The sequence below is a fragment of the Malaclemys terrapin genome, chromosome 9 (assembly GCF_027887155.1).
Source record: "Malaclemys terrapin pileata isolate rMalTer1 chromosome 9, rMalTer1.hap1, whole genome shotgun sequence".
Classification (NCBI taxonomy): Eukaryota; Metazoa; Chordata; order Testudines; family Emydidae; genus Malaclemys; species Malaclemys terrapin.
Genome location: NC_071513.1, coordinates 21,095,383 through 21,111,181, shown reverse-complemented (window position 1 = coordinate 21,111,181; position 15,799 = coordinate 21,095,383). Strand labels below are relative to the sequence as shown.

The following is a 15,799-nucleotide window of genomic DNA, read 5'->3' as shown; positions in this document are numbered from 1 at the left end:
GTGTAAACTCTCTAACCCAAAAATTAGCAATACCGAAAGAACTGGAGGTTAGTAATGGACAGCAATTTCTCTATTAACCTCCTGTTCTTTCAGTATTGCTAATTTCTAGGATCCTGCCTCCCATTAAATATGTTTTGGGGATTTCCCCCCCAAATATATGAGCTAGTATTCTTCCAAAAGATTTTCATTTTTCTTTTCTACTAGTGTTTCCAATCTTTCCAGGTCCTCTTGCATTATTTCTCTGTCATCGTTGGTGTTGCCAACCCTTGCCAATTTTGTATCATCTACAAATTTCATGAATGTGCTGGTTATTCAGTCTTATAGGTTATTAATAAAGAGATGAACTAAGAATAAACATAAATTAAATGTTTGTTCAGCTTGTATATTTCTTTTGATCATGTAACTAACAATTTTGAACCATTGTTCCTCGTTTCATGTACCATGTAAAGTGATGTTAATGCAACTATAAGGATGACAAGGCTGCAACCTTTTGAGCTGCATGAATTAAATTTTAATTTTATATTTCTCTCAGCCAGAAAATTGATTATTAACTTGCAATCGTTCTGCCACAGTAATTATACAAAATTCTGGTGCACGCTGTAGCCATATTCCCAGAGTACCACTTAATGTGATTATCAGTATTCTACAGTTGGTTTATTTGTATGTTAATTATGTTTGTTTAAAATATTTCACCCAGAATGCTCTTGAGATGCAGAGCTCATTTACAAGAAAATGCTCAGGACAGGCAGACCTGAAATCATTGTTTGTTTGGCTTTTTTGAGTAACAAAATGTTATACAATCCAGTCATTATAAAATAAATTGAGCAGATTACTATAAACAGAAGGAACCAAACCACCAAAAATGAACTATTTCATGTCATTGTATAAAAGCATCTAACTTTTCAGTGTTTTAAGTGTTTCTCCTCGTTAAGCAATCTGGAGCACATCGCCTCTAGCCCTGTCCTCTAATGACACAGCCTTCAGATATGGCAGATGTAAAACAGCTGCTCTTAGATATCGCTGCATCATGTGTGTTTGCCAATATTTCATTGTAAACAGGAAATACTTAATGTGTTACTTGTTGTCTCAAAAGGCATATTGGTATCTGACACAGGCAAAAACAAAATCTGAATCCACCTATTGTGACCTTGTTACAATACTGTAATAGAACTGATCTGAAGGGATACAGTGATGCTACCAGTTACCATCCTGTCATTTTGCTCCTTGTGTCCATGTTATGGTCTTAGGTCTCTCAGTAGCACATCTTCAGATCAGTGACTGCAGCTTCAGTCCTGTGCAGGACTAATAACCATGCTGTCACTCACTAGTTTTACCTGCCTGTGACAAACCCTGGAATAGCCTTCTCTTAGCAGACATTCATTGTATTATCGCCCATACACATAGCCCTCCACTCAATAAATTAACTATGGTGGTTGCTTGTGTAAATAAAATAGAATTTTAATACTAACTAAATTACCACAGAAAAAAAACTTGCAGATAAGATAACTGCTTTGATCCAGATCCTTGGTAAGTTTGGTAAAGGTATTATATTAACATAGTTACATAAGAAATGAGAGAAAGCAATACTACTTCAGCACCTATAAGGGAGAATCTGTTCCACCTAGCTGCTCTTCTTGTCAATCATGCCACCTTTAAATTGACATGTGTTAAGCTCCAGATGAAACTCTGCTACTATTAGTTCAATCCCTTGAAATATAGGCTAATCTTTTGATCTTCAGTTCTTATAATCAATGCTAAGATTTCCCATTTGATCCACAGCACATACTGATTATTCATTAATACGTACCATTCTTGATCCTTGTTTTCTAACGGGTGTAAGATGCTTGGCCCAATTTACCCAGATACTGTAATTATTTATTACAGTTTATTATTCTGTATTTTAGAGATGGTCTTCCATAAAGAATTTGGTAATTGGTCTTCCATAAAGAATTTGGTAATTGAAACTTTGTTTGAGAAAATTTACTTACACACTATCTGGGCTTCCAAGATTGAAAGCAGTTCGATCTAATGTTTACTTTCAGTTTCTCCCATCCGATGGGAATTATGGCCAAGATTTTAAACAATGACTAGTGACTCTGTTGCCTTAGCTTTTGCATGTCCAAATTGAGCCACTTTGGAGGGGCCTCTGAAAATGAAGCACCTTCAAGGTTTATCAAGTTCTGTCCCAAAAATCACTTTTAAAAATATCTTGACTGATGAACCTTTGTATATTTTTCATTTAAAACTCTTCAGTGGTTGTAAAGAATGCAAATTCAGTAAGTGTCCTTCCAGTGTTTTCTTTTACTTTTTTCTGTTAATAAGATGTACCTAGTACTATGAACATTCCTCACTATAACTATTGAGGATACCGTCTCATAACAGTTAAAAGTTTTTTAAAAGGCCCATGGTAACATCTTCCATAAAAATAGGCTTCCTCTCTAGTTAACATATGGATATTTAATTAGAAAGGTCATTAGTCTGTTGCTTTGCCAGAATTACAAATGTCAGTTCTCAATACCTTCGCAATAAGTGATTACTCAGAACACCAAAATTTGGATGGGTCTATCATGCTAAAAATCTTATGCAGAAAACCTTCCTTAATTATATAACTTTAGACAAAATTTTAAAAAATCTCATTTTTCACACTTTGTGTTGTTACAGTTTGCTCTGTTCAGACAAAGAAATTGTCATGATCTGTCATTCACATTTTGATTCTCATGCTGTTGTGATTTAGGTTTCCAGCATTTCAGATGGAATGTCTCAATTAGAAAAGTTTTTTAATTTCATAAAAATATTTCTCTACATATTAGTTTTTGTACTCCTCTGTTGCTTGTCCTTAGCTTCCTCAGTCTCTCTTTGTTGGTTTCTTTTAACAGATGTAATAATGGAAATATGTGTCTTGTTCTGTTTTAACCAGTTTGGCAATACCTGCTACTGCAACTCAGTCCTACAGGCACTTTATTTTTGTCGTCCGTTTCGGGAAAAAGTTTTGGCATACAAGGTCCAGCCCCGGAAGAAGGAAAGCCTCCTTACGTGCCTCTCCGATCTCTTCAACAGCATTGCCACACAAAAGAAGAAGGTGGGAGTCATCCCACCCAAGAAATTTATTTCCCGGTTGAGGAAAGAAAATGGTAAATGAATAACTGAAGTACCTGATCAAATTTCAATATTAGGATATTAGGCTGCGCATTTTTAAGTAACCCGAACTCTTTTCAAGTATATCTAGTGACTGACATTTGGCAAGTTTTACTAACTGGGTTTTTAAAAGGTTCATGCCCCGATTTATGTGGTACAAATTTTCACCGCTTGTGTAGTATAAAGAGTGGGTAGATGGTCCCTGTAAAATATCTTTATTTAAAGTTGGTTTTCCATCTGGTTTAGTGATTCCATCCTGATGTCGGCCAATCACACAGAGGGTAGGGAGCCCTGGCTATTCTGTGCTAATATAATGTCAATATAGAGGTCTGTAACAAGCCATTACAACTTAGAGCATCACTGGCAATGCTTTAAACTGTACCATGGACTGGGTACACGCATAGTGAGGGCCAGATTAGGAAAGCTCAGACGTGGCTTAAAGTCACTCTCACCCTCTCTTTCTCTTCTGTATTCGGCAAGAAAAAGTAATGGGTAATCAGTTTTTCTTTGCATTGGGAATCCAGTGGTTATTTCCCAGGACTAGTTGTGAAGAACCTTCATGCATGTTATCTTTTCAAGCCCAGAGATTGTAAATTATCATTGATTTACTGTTATAGGATTTTTTTCATTTTCCTGTTGAGGTAAGATATTGGACTTCATGTACCGGTGGTCCCTTGCAGCACATCTGAACTTACTCATCTTACCCTCATTCCCCAAAAGAATCAATGGAAGCCAATTTTATATGTTTGTCAGGCCAGCCTCCCTTAACTTAAGGAGCATAATTAATTTTTAGAAGGCTGCCTTCCTCCTGGGAGACAAGAAGTAGGAGAGCACGTAACCTGAAGTCCATAACAACTGTTGCTAGAACTACATAATTACAGCTCTGTTTCATATAGCATCTTTGACATAGTTTATACTGACATGATTTAGAGAGTTAAATACTGTTAACTAATAGCAGTGGCTAAAAGAATTTAAAAATTATAGAAGAGAGAAAGGAACGTGCAGTGCTTCACGAGAGCAGAGTGGCCGTATAAAGTTTGTGCTTTAACGATAGCGTTGTTGTTATGCTCTTTCATTCTTCACAATCTTTTCTGTTTCCTTTCCAGAATTATTTGATAATTATATGCAGCAAGATGCACATGAATTCCTAAACTACCTACTAAACACTATTGCTGACTTACTGCAAGAAGAGAAAAAACAGGAGAAACAGAATGGCAAACTCCAGAATGGCAGCATTGAGAGTGAGGAAGGAGACAAGACTGATCTGACATGGGTCCATGAAATCTTCCAGGGAACACTAACCAACGAAACCAGATGTCTTAACTGTGAAGCTGTATGTTGAAAAACAAAACATCTCTTTATTTGATTTTCAAAGGCACTGGACCATTTTCCCTAATTCTAAACAAAATTTTTCATTTATTAGGGTAGATGAAATTGAACATTTTCTGATTAAAAATTGAACCTAACCTATTTTATGGCTGTATCAGCTGTCCATTCAAACTAGTACTCATTAAGGTATGTTTCTTAATAAAAGGGCAGTGTCCTTTCCTTCCCCCTCCCCATTTCCACCAAAGCAGTTTGCACCTGACGGATAGGAGCCACCTTTTTGTCCTGTTGTAATTTCTTGTGACAATCATAGTGTATGTTGTGTTTCCACAAGAGTTACTCGCCATTTACTTACAATGCTAAATTTGCAGTGGTGTTGTAGCCATGTTTGTGTCAGGATGTTAAAGAGACAAGGCCCGTGAGGTAATATCTTTTATTGGACCAACTTAAGTTGGTGAAAGAGACAAGCTTTTGAGCTACACAGGCTTCTTCTTCAAGTCTGGGAAAGGTACTCCTGAATTTGTGTTTTAACCAAGTGTTTTCAAGGGGGGAGGGATAGCTCAGTGGTTTGAGCATTGGCTTGCTAAACCTAGGGTTGTAAATTCAATCTTTGAGGGGGCCACTTAAGGATCTGGGGCAAAATCAGTACTAGGTCCTGCTAGTGAAGGCAGGGGGCTGGACTTGATGACCTTTCAAGGTCCCTTCCAGTTCTAGGAGATAGGTATATCTCCATATATTATTATAATTATATTATAAGTCAAAAGATTACATTTCTTGTTGTTAATCCATAATCACTGTGTTGAGAATGAAGGAGGGATCAGAAAGACTGAAACTGAAAGAACCACTTTTGAGCTGGGAATTTGTACTTAGCCATGTAGTCATTGGTTTAACAGTATTTCAAACAAATGAAAGCCTTGTTGGGAGGAAAAGAAAAATTAGTATAATATTGGATAGCAACATTTTTTTTCAATAGCTCCAAATACTAGTCAGCAGTTTAAATCTAAATTATTTTTATGCTCTAAAAATGAACTTTCTAAAAATGCACCAAATGGGGTTCTTTCTCAGGGATTTTGAGACTAAATGTGATTGGCTCACAAGTCTAGTGTTTTCCTAAAGGCCAGGCCTTATCACTCACCCCAGCATCTGAAAATCCTGTTCTTTCTGTCTCTTATATCCTTCCCAGTACTAAAGAGTCTGAAATATGGCAGATAATTGTATTGCTGTACAAAGTAGTATAGAATCCATTTAAAGCCTGTCTAGCCTTCTGAGTGCTGACAGTGGTAAAAACTTGGTTTTGTCAGTAAAATAGGCAGATATGACTTGCAGGCACATGGGGAAGACATTGTACAAGGAGGTTCCTTTTTTACAGTCTCTTTTTGGACTATAACTACACGTCAGATTGTTTCAGTATTTCTCGAGTAGTGCAGGAAAGGGCCACTTACTGCATTTATACATTCGTCAAATTCTAAAGCTTCTTACTTGCAATCACAACATCTGTACCATTTCAGGGACTTGAAGCAATTCTAAACCTGCCAGATTCCAAGCCGCAATGAAGTATTTCTTTTTTTTAAGGTTAGTAGCAAAGATGAGGACTTCCTGGACCTATCGGTTGATGTGGAACAAAATACATCAATTACGCACTGCCTAAGGTAAATGAAAAGGAATCTGGTTGGAAGAAACACATCTGCACACATTCTGAATGGAGTGGCTACTTTAGGTATTCAGTTGTGCAGCAGTTTAGGACCCAAGCTTACCGTAAACTAATCAATTCTGCTCAAGATCCTGTTATACAGAAAGTCTACCAAAACTGTAAGAATTATCCATTTAATTGTGTCTTTTAAGGCTGTTAATACTACGTCATGTGTTCAGAGTTTTTCAAAACTAAGTATTCATGTTTGTTTTCAAAATATTTTTACTTTGTCACCCTGCTGCTGCATTTTGCTGAAATGCTCCCGCTCTTTGTTAAAGAGTGCTTGAGCTTCTGAGGGCAGGCAACAGGGCATTCTTGTTGAACAGCTCTCTGCTTTAGAATTCGCTCTCTGATAGCCTGTCAAAGCCCAAGCTTATCAACCCAGCGCTATGCAAGATGCATTCATTGGACCTGGCTTTTTAATAGCGGATAACGGCACTAATGATGAGTGAGTTGGGGTGGGGGGTGATTATGTGCTTTTGTGGGCAAATTATGGCCAGTGTTAATGAGTTTTAATTTTTGTACATGTCCCCAGATATCACACAATAGGTGTGAACTAGATAATTGGACAACCAAAACCATGACAGTCTATATTGCTGTGTGCTCTACGCCTCGGTTTGACTGATGATTAGATACTGGCCAGTTCATGTTCTGAAGGGAGCCATATCCAAATTTCCTCAGATAGAATCTTAGATCCCACAACATGGGACTGGGACAAGTTAAAACCAGCGGTTGGGAGGTATTCTTGTTTGAGAGAAATCTTTATCTGTGGTATATTTCTTTTCTGTGATAGCAGCAGGATAGTAAAATGATAAGTAGTGGTGGGTGGGGGGGTGACTAAGGTTCCCACATGTTTGTAATTAATTTTTTTGCTCTCAACTTCCACAGGGGGTTCAGTAATACTGAGACTTTATGCAGTGAATATAAATACTACTGTGAGCAGTGTCGCAGTAAACAGGAAGCACAGAAGAGGTAAGGTTAGGATATGCTGGAAAATGTTAATGTTCTCTCTTGGCAGGGACAGATGTTAGTGTAAATTTTAGGGCTGTTGATTAATCGCAGTTAATTTGTGCGATTAACTCAAAAAATTAATCGCGATTTAAAAAATGAATCACAATTAATTGCACCTTTAAACAATAGAATACCAATTGAAATGTATTAAATATTTTTGAATGTTTTTCTACCTTTTCAAATGTATTAATTTCTGTTACCACACAGCATACAAAGTGTACAGCGCTCACTTTATATTATTTTGATTACAAATATTTGCACTGTAAAAATGATAAAAGAAATAGTATTTTTCAATTCATATCATACAAGTATTGAAGTGCAATCTCTTTATCGTGAAAGTGTAACTTACAAATGCAGATTTTTTTTGTTACATAACTGCACTCAAAAACAAAACAGTGTAAAACTTCAGAGCCTACAAATCCACTCAAGTCCTACTTCTTGTTCAGCCAATCGCTTAAAAAAAAAAAAAAGGTTTCAGAGTTGCAGCCGTGTTAGTCTGTATTCGCAAAAAGAACAGGAGTACTTGTGGCACCTTAGAGACTAACAAATGTATTTGGGCATAAGCTTTTGTGGGCTATAGCCCACTTCCTCGGATGCATGCAGTGGAAAATACAGTAGCCTAATTTATTGTAATATTGCGACTTTTAGATCTGTAATCGAGTGGCCAGGGAGATTGAAGTGTTCTCCAACTGGTTTTTGAATGTTATAATTCTCGACGTCTGATTTGTGTCCATTTATTCTTTTACGTAGAGACTGTCCGGTTTAAAGGTCGCAATATTACAACAAAAAATCTTCAAAAACAGACTCCAACGAGAGACTGCTGAAGTGGAATTAATTTGCAAATTGGACACCATTAAATTAGGCTTGAATAAAGACTGGGAGTGGATGGGCCATTACACAAAGTAAAACTATTTCCCCATGCTTTCTCCCCCCCCCACCTCCACCCAGTTCCTCACATCTTCTCGTCAATTGCTGGAAATGGGCCATTTTCATTACCACTACAAACAGTTCTTTTTCTCTCCTGCTGATAATAGCTCACCTTAACTGATCACTCTCCTTATAGTGTGTATGGTAACACTCATTGTTTCATGTTCTCTGTGTATATATATATCTTCCTACTGTATTTTCCACTGCATGTATCCGATGAAGTGCGCTGTAGCCCACGAAAGCTTATGCTCAAATAAATTTTAGTCTCTAAGGTGCCACAAGTACTCCTGTTCTACTGCTGCTTGCTTCTTATTTACAACGTCAGCTGAAGGTGAGAACAGGCGTTTGCATGGCACTTTTGTAGCAGGTGTTGCAAGGTATTTACATGACAGATATGCTAAACATCTGTATGCCCCTTCATGCTTCGGCCACCATTCCAGAGGACATGCTTCCATGCTGATGACGCTCATTAAAAAAATACGTTCATTAAATTTGTGACTGAACTCCTTGGGGGAGAATTGTATGTCTCCTGTTCTGTTTACCCGCATTCTGCCATATATTTCATGTTATAGCAGTCTTGGATGAGACCCAGCATATGTTCATTTTACAAAGAAGGTACCAATGTGAGATTTCTAAAAATAGCTACAGCACTCAACCCAAAGTTTAAGAATCTGAAGTGCCATACAAAATCTGAGAGGGACGAGGTGTGGAGCATGCTTTCAGAAGTCTTAAAAGAGCAACACTCGGATGCGGAAACTACAGAACCCGAACCACCAAAGAAGAAAATCAACCTTCTGCTGGTGGCATCTGACTCAGATGATGAAAATGAACATGCATCAGTCTGCTCTGCTTTGTATTGTTATCGAGCAGAACCCGTCATCAGCATGGGCACATGTCCTCTGGAATGGTGGTTGAAGTATGAAGGGGCATATGAATCTTTAGTACATCTGGCACGTAAATATCTTGTGATGCTGGCTACAACAGTGCCATGCAAATGCCTGTTCTCACTTTCAAGTGGCATTGTAAACAAGAAGCGGACAGCATTATCTCCTGCAAATTGTAACCAAACTTGTTTGTCTGAGCGATTGGCTAAAGTAGGACTGAGTGGACTTGTAGGTTCTAAAGTTTTACATTGTTTTATTTTTAATGCAGTTATTTTTTTGTACATAATTCTACATTTTTAGGCTCAACTTTCATGATAAAGAGATTGCACTACAGTACTGGTATTAGGTGAATTGAAAAATACGGTTTCTTTTGTTTTTTACAGTGCAAATATTTGTAATCAAAATAAATGTAAAGTGAACACTGTACACTTTGTAATCTGTGTTGTAATTGAAATCAATATATTTAAAAATGTAGAAAACATCCAAAAATATTTAAATAAATGGTATTCTATTATTGTTTAGCAGTGCAATTAATCACAATTTTTTTAATCGTATGATTAATCATGATTTTTTTTAATCGCTTGACAGCCCTAGTAAATTTACAATATTAATCCAATCACAATTCTTTGAAACAACAAAATAACTGACATTCGAGGTGGGGAAATGTCAGGGAAAACATAAATTCGGAGCAGCTCCTACAGTCAGAGGGGACCCCAAAAGGTTAGTTTCACATTCCTCCCCTAAAGAACTACCAGACATCACTCCTTTTTCCCTGTTAGTTGTAATCAGTTTGATGCCTCCAGAACGTTTTCCCCTTTAGCCACAGATGTAGAAAATCTATTTTTCTCATTTCTTAGTTAATAGAAGCCAGTCCAGAAGGACAGAGGTTTATTCCATCTTTCACTTTCCCTCATATGATGAAAGATGATTGGTTCAGTGTAGGCAAGCAGCTGTTTTGCATGTGGATGTCAGTTGTGGTATAAATCTTTCCCACTTGTACCAAAATGCTTGTATAAAAAGCAGCTCTTTACAGATCATCTTCATTAAAACTGAATTTCAGATTAAACTTTTTTTAATCATTTAAACACATTCTAATTTTTTCTTTTAAAAGGTTTATCTAATGTAAGGGGTATTTTCTAATGTGATGTTCTATGTTTAATATATTTTATGGTCCAGAATGAGAGTGAAGAAGTTGCCCATGATTCTAGCTCTGCACTTAAAAAGGTTCAAATACATGGACCAGCTGCACCGATACACCAAACTCTCCTACCGTGTAGTCTTTCCCTTGGAGCTTCGGCTCTTTAATACTTCAGGAGATGCTACAAACCCTGACAGAATGTATGACCTTGTGGCTGTAGTTGTTCACTGTGGCAGGTATGTCTCCAATGCTTTCTGAGTTTTACATGAGTTTCCATGAAAATTAACTCACCTGGTCATTCATGTACATTTGAATACCACTGCAGCAGCTGACAATGGAGAACAGTCTCAGCAACATCTAAGCTAATCAACTGAAAGAATAAAAAGGTTTTTACATGTTTTTACATTTAAACATATTTTTGAAAATATTTTCAGCCTATTTTTCTATACGGAGTGCACAGTCTCAGCCTTGCTCTTTTTATATAGCTTTAAGCTTTATATGCTAAAGCTTCCAGGAAAGCTAAATGAAATAAAGGAAATCTTGGAAAAACAAATTTCTCAAAATAGAATCCGTTTGTATGTTGCCACTTGCTAGATCATTAAATTTTTTTAAAAAATGCTGGTGCCACCAAGTGGTTAAATTGCATACTGCTTTTTAAATCAGCTGCACAGTTTTGATCCAGCATTATTAAAATTTAATTAAAATAATTGAAAAACGAATATTTTGTTTAAAAAACTTGATGCAAATAGAAAAGCCTTTGCGAACACTGCATTATGTAAGAAAAGATCAAATGTTATTCACAGAAGTCAAAAATGGGGTATGTTTATACTATGTTGAGACTGTGCTAGTATAGCTATGCCGGGATAGCCCTGTAGAGTAGACACAGCCTACACCAACAGAAGAGGTTTTTCTGTTAGTGTAGGGACACCTGTGCGAACAAAGCTAGCTGTGTCAAAAGAAGACTATTCGGGTCAATATAGCTGTGTGTATGCTGGGGGTTACGTCAGTATAGATATGTCGGTTGAGGTATGGTTTTTTACAACCCTGAAGCTATGCTGATATTACGCTTCAGATTAGACCAGGCTTTAGGATGGGATGGTCGGGGATTATTTGTTCTTTGGGTTTTTTTGGAGTGGGGGGTAAATCTTAAAGTAGTTGGAAATCTAGCATAAGGTCCATAGAATATTTCCAAAGTATCAGTGTCAAAATTAGAGAGCCAACAAAACCAACACATGCCGGTGTCTGTTGAATTTATTTATGCTGTCTGTGCTGTACGTTTCTGATATTGTGATATAGTTCTGAAATACATTTTCATACAACATACTGATGTTGCAAAAGAAAGGATCCTGTCCAAACTTTCTCTTGTGAGTTTGCAGGGCTGGATCCTAAGTTTGCTAGCTGTGACACACATTCCAATAAGCATAAATATAGCTTTCAGTAATGACACATAGAAATGGCGGTCAATGTGACTTTGTCTTATTGAAGGGGTCAGCAGCTGTGCTCTAGAGCTGTTGTTTTGTAAACACTGGCTTTTTTAGGAGTTCCACAGCTCTGTTGTAAACTTGTATCAGGCTGGAACCTAACATACTAGGATAGACCAGGTACAAATTTATTTTCTAAATATTTTAGATCTTTTAAAACAGCTGTTTAAAATGTTTTGCTTTAATAACTTCACTTTAATTTACCTATTCTAAACAAAAAAAGGCTTCATTCTAAAGCAGAAATTGTTAATTCCAGTCAGTTTATAACACTGAATGGGGCTACAGAATCACTTTCCCCATACACAGTAAAGTCCTTTAAAAAAGCTATGTTATTTTATGTTTGTGTTGTTCAGTTCCTAAATGAAACACAAAATAAAGCCAGAAAAAGTGAGAGTTTAGTTTCTTGTTTTATCCTTAACTTGCTCCCTCACTGTCTAAGGTCAGCAGTTGGTGGCTTACCTAGTGCTAGTGTACATTAAATTATAAATAAATAAATAAATGGAGATATCCTATCTCCTAGAACTGGAAGGGACCTTGAAAGGTCATCGAGTCCACCCCCTGCCTTCACTAGCAGGACCAAGTATTGATTTTGCCCCAGATTCCTAAGTGAATTGCCTCACAACCCTGGGTTTAGCAGGCCAATGCTCAAACCACTGAGCTATCCCCCCCAAAAAAAAATTCCTTGTCCCAATCTACTTCCTTTGCAACCCTTACCCATCTGGTCTGGCTCTTGTTCACTCTGCATTTGGATCTGGCAGCTTCCTCCACCACACTTCCAACAGGAGAGTACTGAGAGCACATGCAAGAGGGTCTCTCTGCACTCTGTTCTGGTGATAGTGCCACAATAATGGGGAGCAGCAATTGCACAGAAAGTCTAGCTGAGTGGTGCCTGCAGCCCTGGTCTGAAGCGTGCTCAGTACAGATGGAATCTTCAGAGAACGTAGCTGTCAAACTCTGACATGTCTCTATTGAGCAAGCACAAACTAAGATTTTTTTCTCCCAAAGGTTTGTAACTTGGCTGATTTGGGCATTTTTTCATGAGAATCACAAATGGCACATTCTTGTTACTAAATATCAAGTCCTTGCTCCAAAGCAGAGACCCTAAAGCTTCTTACCCAAACCATTGTATGGATTTTTTTTATGTGGTCAGAACAACATATTTATTGCCCCTAACCTCGTTCTCAAAAATGGCCGAACCATTTTTGCTGAAATTTTATTTTCTTTATTTTTAAATAAATCTGAGGTAGATACCCAGTATGTTAAGGTTTGGCAAACTGTTATGGCTGGGCAAAGTTATAGGCAATTGAAAATAAGGTCTTACACTGGAAGAACTTTAACTATAGGTGGCACTATCAGCTCCATCTATAATAGCTTGAGTTATTTACAAATGTTTTGGTTTTCATATGTAGGCATCAGTGTAATAAATCTTTGCCCTTTTTTCTGGCAGCGGTCCAAACCGTGGACATTATATCACCATAGTGAAGAGCCATGGCTTTTGGCTGCTATTTGATGACGACATTGTAGAGGTAGGTATACAGATTGCTTTACTGTTGTGAAAACAGTATGGACAGTGCCATTTTCCAGCTATGTGCAGGGATCCTGTTTCAGTATCTAGGAATTCATTTTGCATCCATGAAAGATTTGTAACAAAATATGTGTATGGGGCATCCTCATCGAGTTCTGAGCAGATTTGTGTATATATAATTGACTTGTAGAACCGTGCTCAACTGAGGGGCTGCATTAATCACTTGGCAGAAGACTGAGGATGACATCTATTTGGTACAACCACAACTGTTCGGTTAAGAATGTAAAACACCAGGGTATTTTTTCCCATATCTCAGGCTCTCTCGAGACCAGTTTGCTTTCTAGAGCCAGTGGATTGATCCTAAATATTTCTGATGGCTGTAGCTCAACACTAAATTCAACACCCTTTCATCTTCTTTTGTAGGTTAAGAGTAGGTAAAAGGAAGGAGTCTTGATTTTTGCCACAGACAGGTAGCAAGATCTGTGGAAAGAGTTAGAAAATCAGAGACTTGTGAGCACATGGTTAGTTAGATACTGAAGCTATCCATAGGATTTCTGATCTTTAGTAGAGTATTTAGATATACTCTAGCTAAAATAAACTTATTTTGTACTCCACAAAATATCTTGCCTATAAATGTTTTGAGTATGTATCTAAAATATATACACACATGAACATGTGGCAGCATTTTGTTGTATATCCCATTGAGTTGTATTTTAAAAACATGAAGGTTTATCTCTTGGCCTTTTTTAGATCACTCCTTAAAATAAGTCCAAACTCTGATTAGTAATAGCACCAAGGTAGAATCATAGAATATCAGGGTTGGAAGGGACTTCAGGAGGTCATCTAGTCCAACCCCCTGCTCAAAGCAGGACCTAATCCCAACTAAATCATCCCAGCCAGGGCTTTGTCAAGCCTGACCTTAAAAACCTCTCAGGAAGGAGATTCCACACCTCCCTAGGTAACCCATTCCAGTGCTTCACCACCCTCCTAGTGAAAAAGTTTTTCCTAATAGCCAACCTAAACCTCCCCCACTGCAACTTGAGACCATTACTCCTTGTTCTGTCATCAGGTACCACTGAGAACAGTCTAGATCCATCCTCTTTGGAACCCCCTTTCAGGTCGTTGAAAGCAGCTATCAAAGGTAGTTGAAAGCAGCTATCAAAAACCCCTTTAAAAACCTATATGGTTTTTAAAGAGGCCATAAAATAGCCATGTTGTTATATATTCTTCCATGTCATATTTGCTCATTTTATGGGACAAAGCAAAATTTCTCTGTCTGAAAACACTGATGGCAATTGTACTGAACCATGAGTAAGAACAGAATACGGTTTAATCTCTTGCATGTGTGCTGGCTTGGTCTAGAACAGTGGTTCTCAAACTAGGGCCGCCGCTCGTTCAGGGAAAGCCCCTGGCGGGCTGGGCAGGTTTGTTTACTTGTCACATCCGCAGGTTCGGCTGATCGTGGCTCCCACTGGCCATGGTTCGCCACTCCAGGCCAATGGGGGCTTCAGGAAGCAGCATGGGCTAAGGGATGTGCTGGCCACCCTTCCTGCAGCCCCCATTGGCCTGGAGCGGCGAACCATGGCCAGTGGGAGCCGCGATCGGCCGAACCTGCGGACGCGGCAGGTAAACAAACCGACTCGGCCCGCCAGGGGCTTTCCCTGAACAAGTGGCAGCCCTAGTTTGAGAACCACTGATCTAGAAGACACAGAGTAGATTTGTCTCCGACAAAGATGCCAGATTTTCATTCACTTTTCTTACCTGAGTCATGCTTTAAAGAAACGTGAAATTTTATTGTTTAACCTCATAATCTCACTGATCTGTAAATAGTGTTGTCTGTGTGAGTTGTTTCTCTCTTGAATCTTCACTGTGCTCCTCAGGATTGGGAATCCAGAATGTAGCTCTTGTAAAGCTGGAGATTCAGCAGTTGAAAAATCCCCTGGCAAATGGGAAGCTTTTCCCATATTAAGGGGAGGGGAGGGGAGTGGCAGCTGCGGGGCAGGGGATTGTCATCAGTTTCTGCAGGATGAGTCTTTACATTTAAAACAAGTTCCTATCCCGTATGTTCTGAAAGCCACAGTTGAAAAATTAGGGGTGGAAATGTTTGGCATAAGTGAAGTCCAGGTACGAAAGTCCTGTTGAAAAGCCCCACTGGGAAGAGTGTAGACTATTCCTACCAGGAAACTCCACTCAATGACTGTCTTTCATATCTGCTTCTAACTGGAAGGGTCTGATAAACTTGAAGCTCCCCTCCCACCCTCCTCTGTCAGAAAAGCAATGTCTTTCCTGTCCATTCCCTACCTATGCCCTCCACCCCCAGATACAGTACACCTGCCCTGAATAATGTGTTTTTGGGAATTATCCTGGCTACTGTAATGATTAGCGAGATGGGGTGACCTACTGCAGGCTGTAGCAGGAACAGGGGCTACAGCTTTGCCCATCCCGTTTCCTTTTGTGAGTCCTGTGTTCCTATAAATAGCTTTGCTCCTTGCTGCTGCTGCTCTAGCTTGTCCAAGAAACTACACAGTGAAATCGAAATGATTGTCAGTTTCATTGCTCCCCACAAGATTTTGATTAGCAGCTCTGAAACTGACCATTTTGGTTTCGTGTCATGTTGCTGCTGCTTAGTATCACAGAGAGACTGCAGGAAACTTAGTACTTCATCAGGTCAAATTCAGAAAG

At 38.4% G+C, this 15,799-nt stretch overlaps 1 protein-coding gene across 2 annotated transcripts in view; it reads left to right on the top strand.

Annotated features, from left to right (window-relative positions):
* Positions 1-15,799, top strand: part of USP12 (ubiquitin specific peptidase 12) — a 54,430-nt gene that overhangs the window by 32,082 nt on the left and 6,549 nt on the right. For both annotated transcript variants that reach the window (XM_054039864.1, XM_054039866.1), the window contains exons 3-8: positions 2,918-3,131; positions 4,242-4,468; positions 6,034-6,110; positions 7,040-7,123; positions 10,150-10,347; positions 13,040-13,118. In XM_054039864.1, coding sequence (XP_053895839.1) covers positions 2,918-3,131; positions 4,242-4,468; positions 6,034-6,110; positions 7,040-7,123; positions 10,150-10,347; positions 13,040-13,118 — 879 coding nt within the window. The remainder of the gene's footprint in view (positions 1-2,917; positions 3,132-4,241; positions 4,469-6,033; positions 6,111-7,039; positions 7,124-10,149; positions 10,348-13,039; positions 13,119-15,799) is intronic.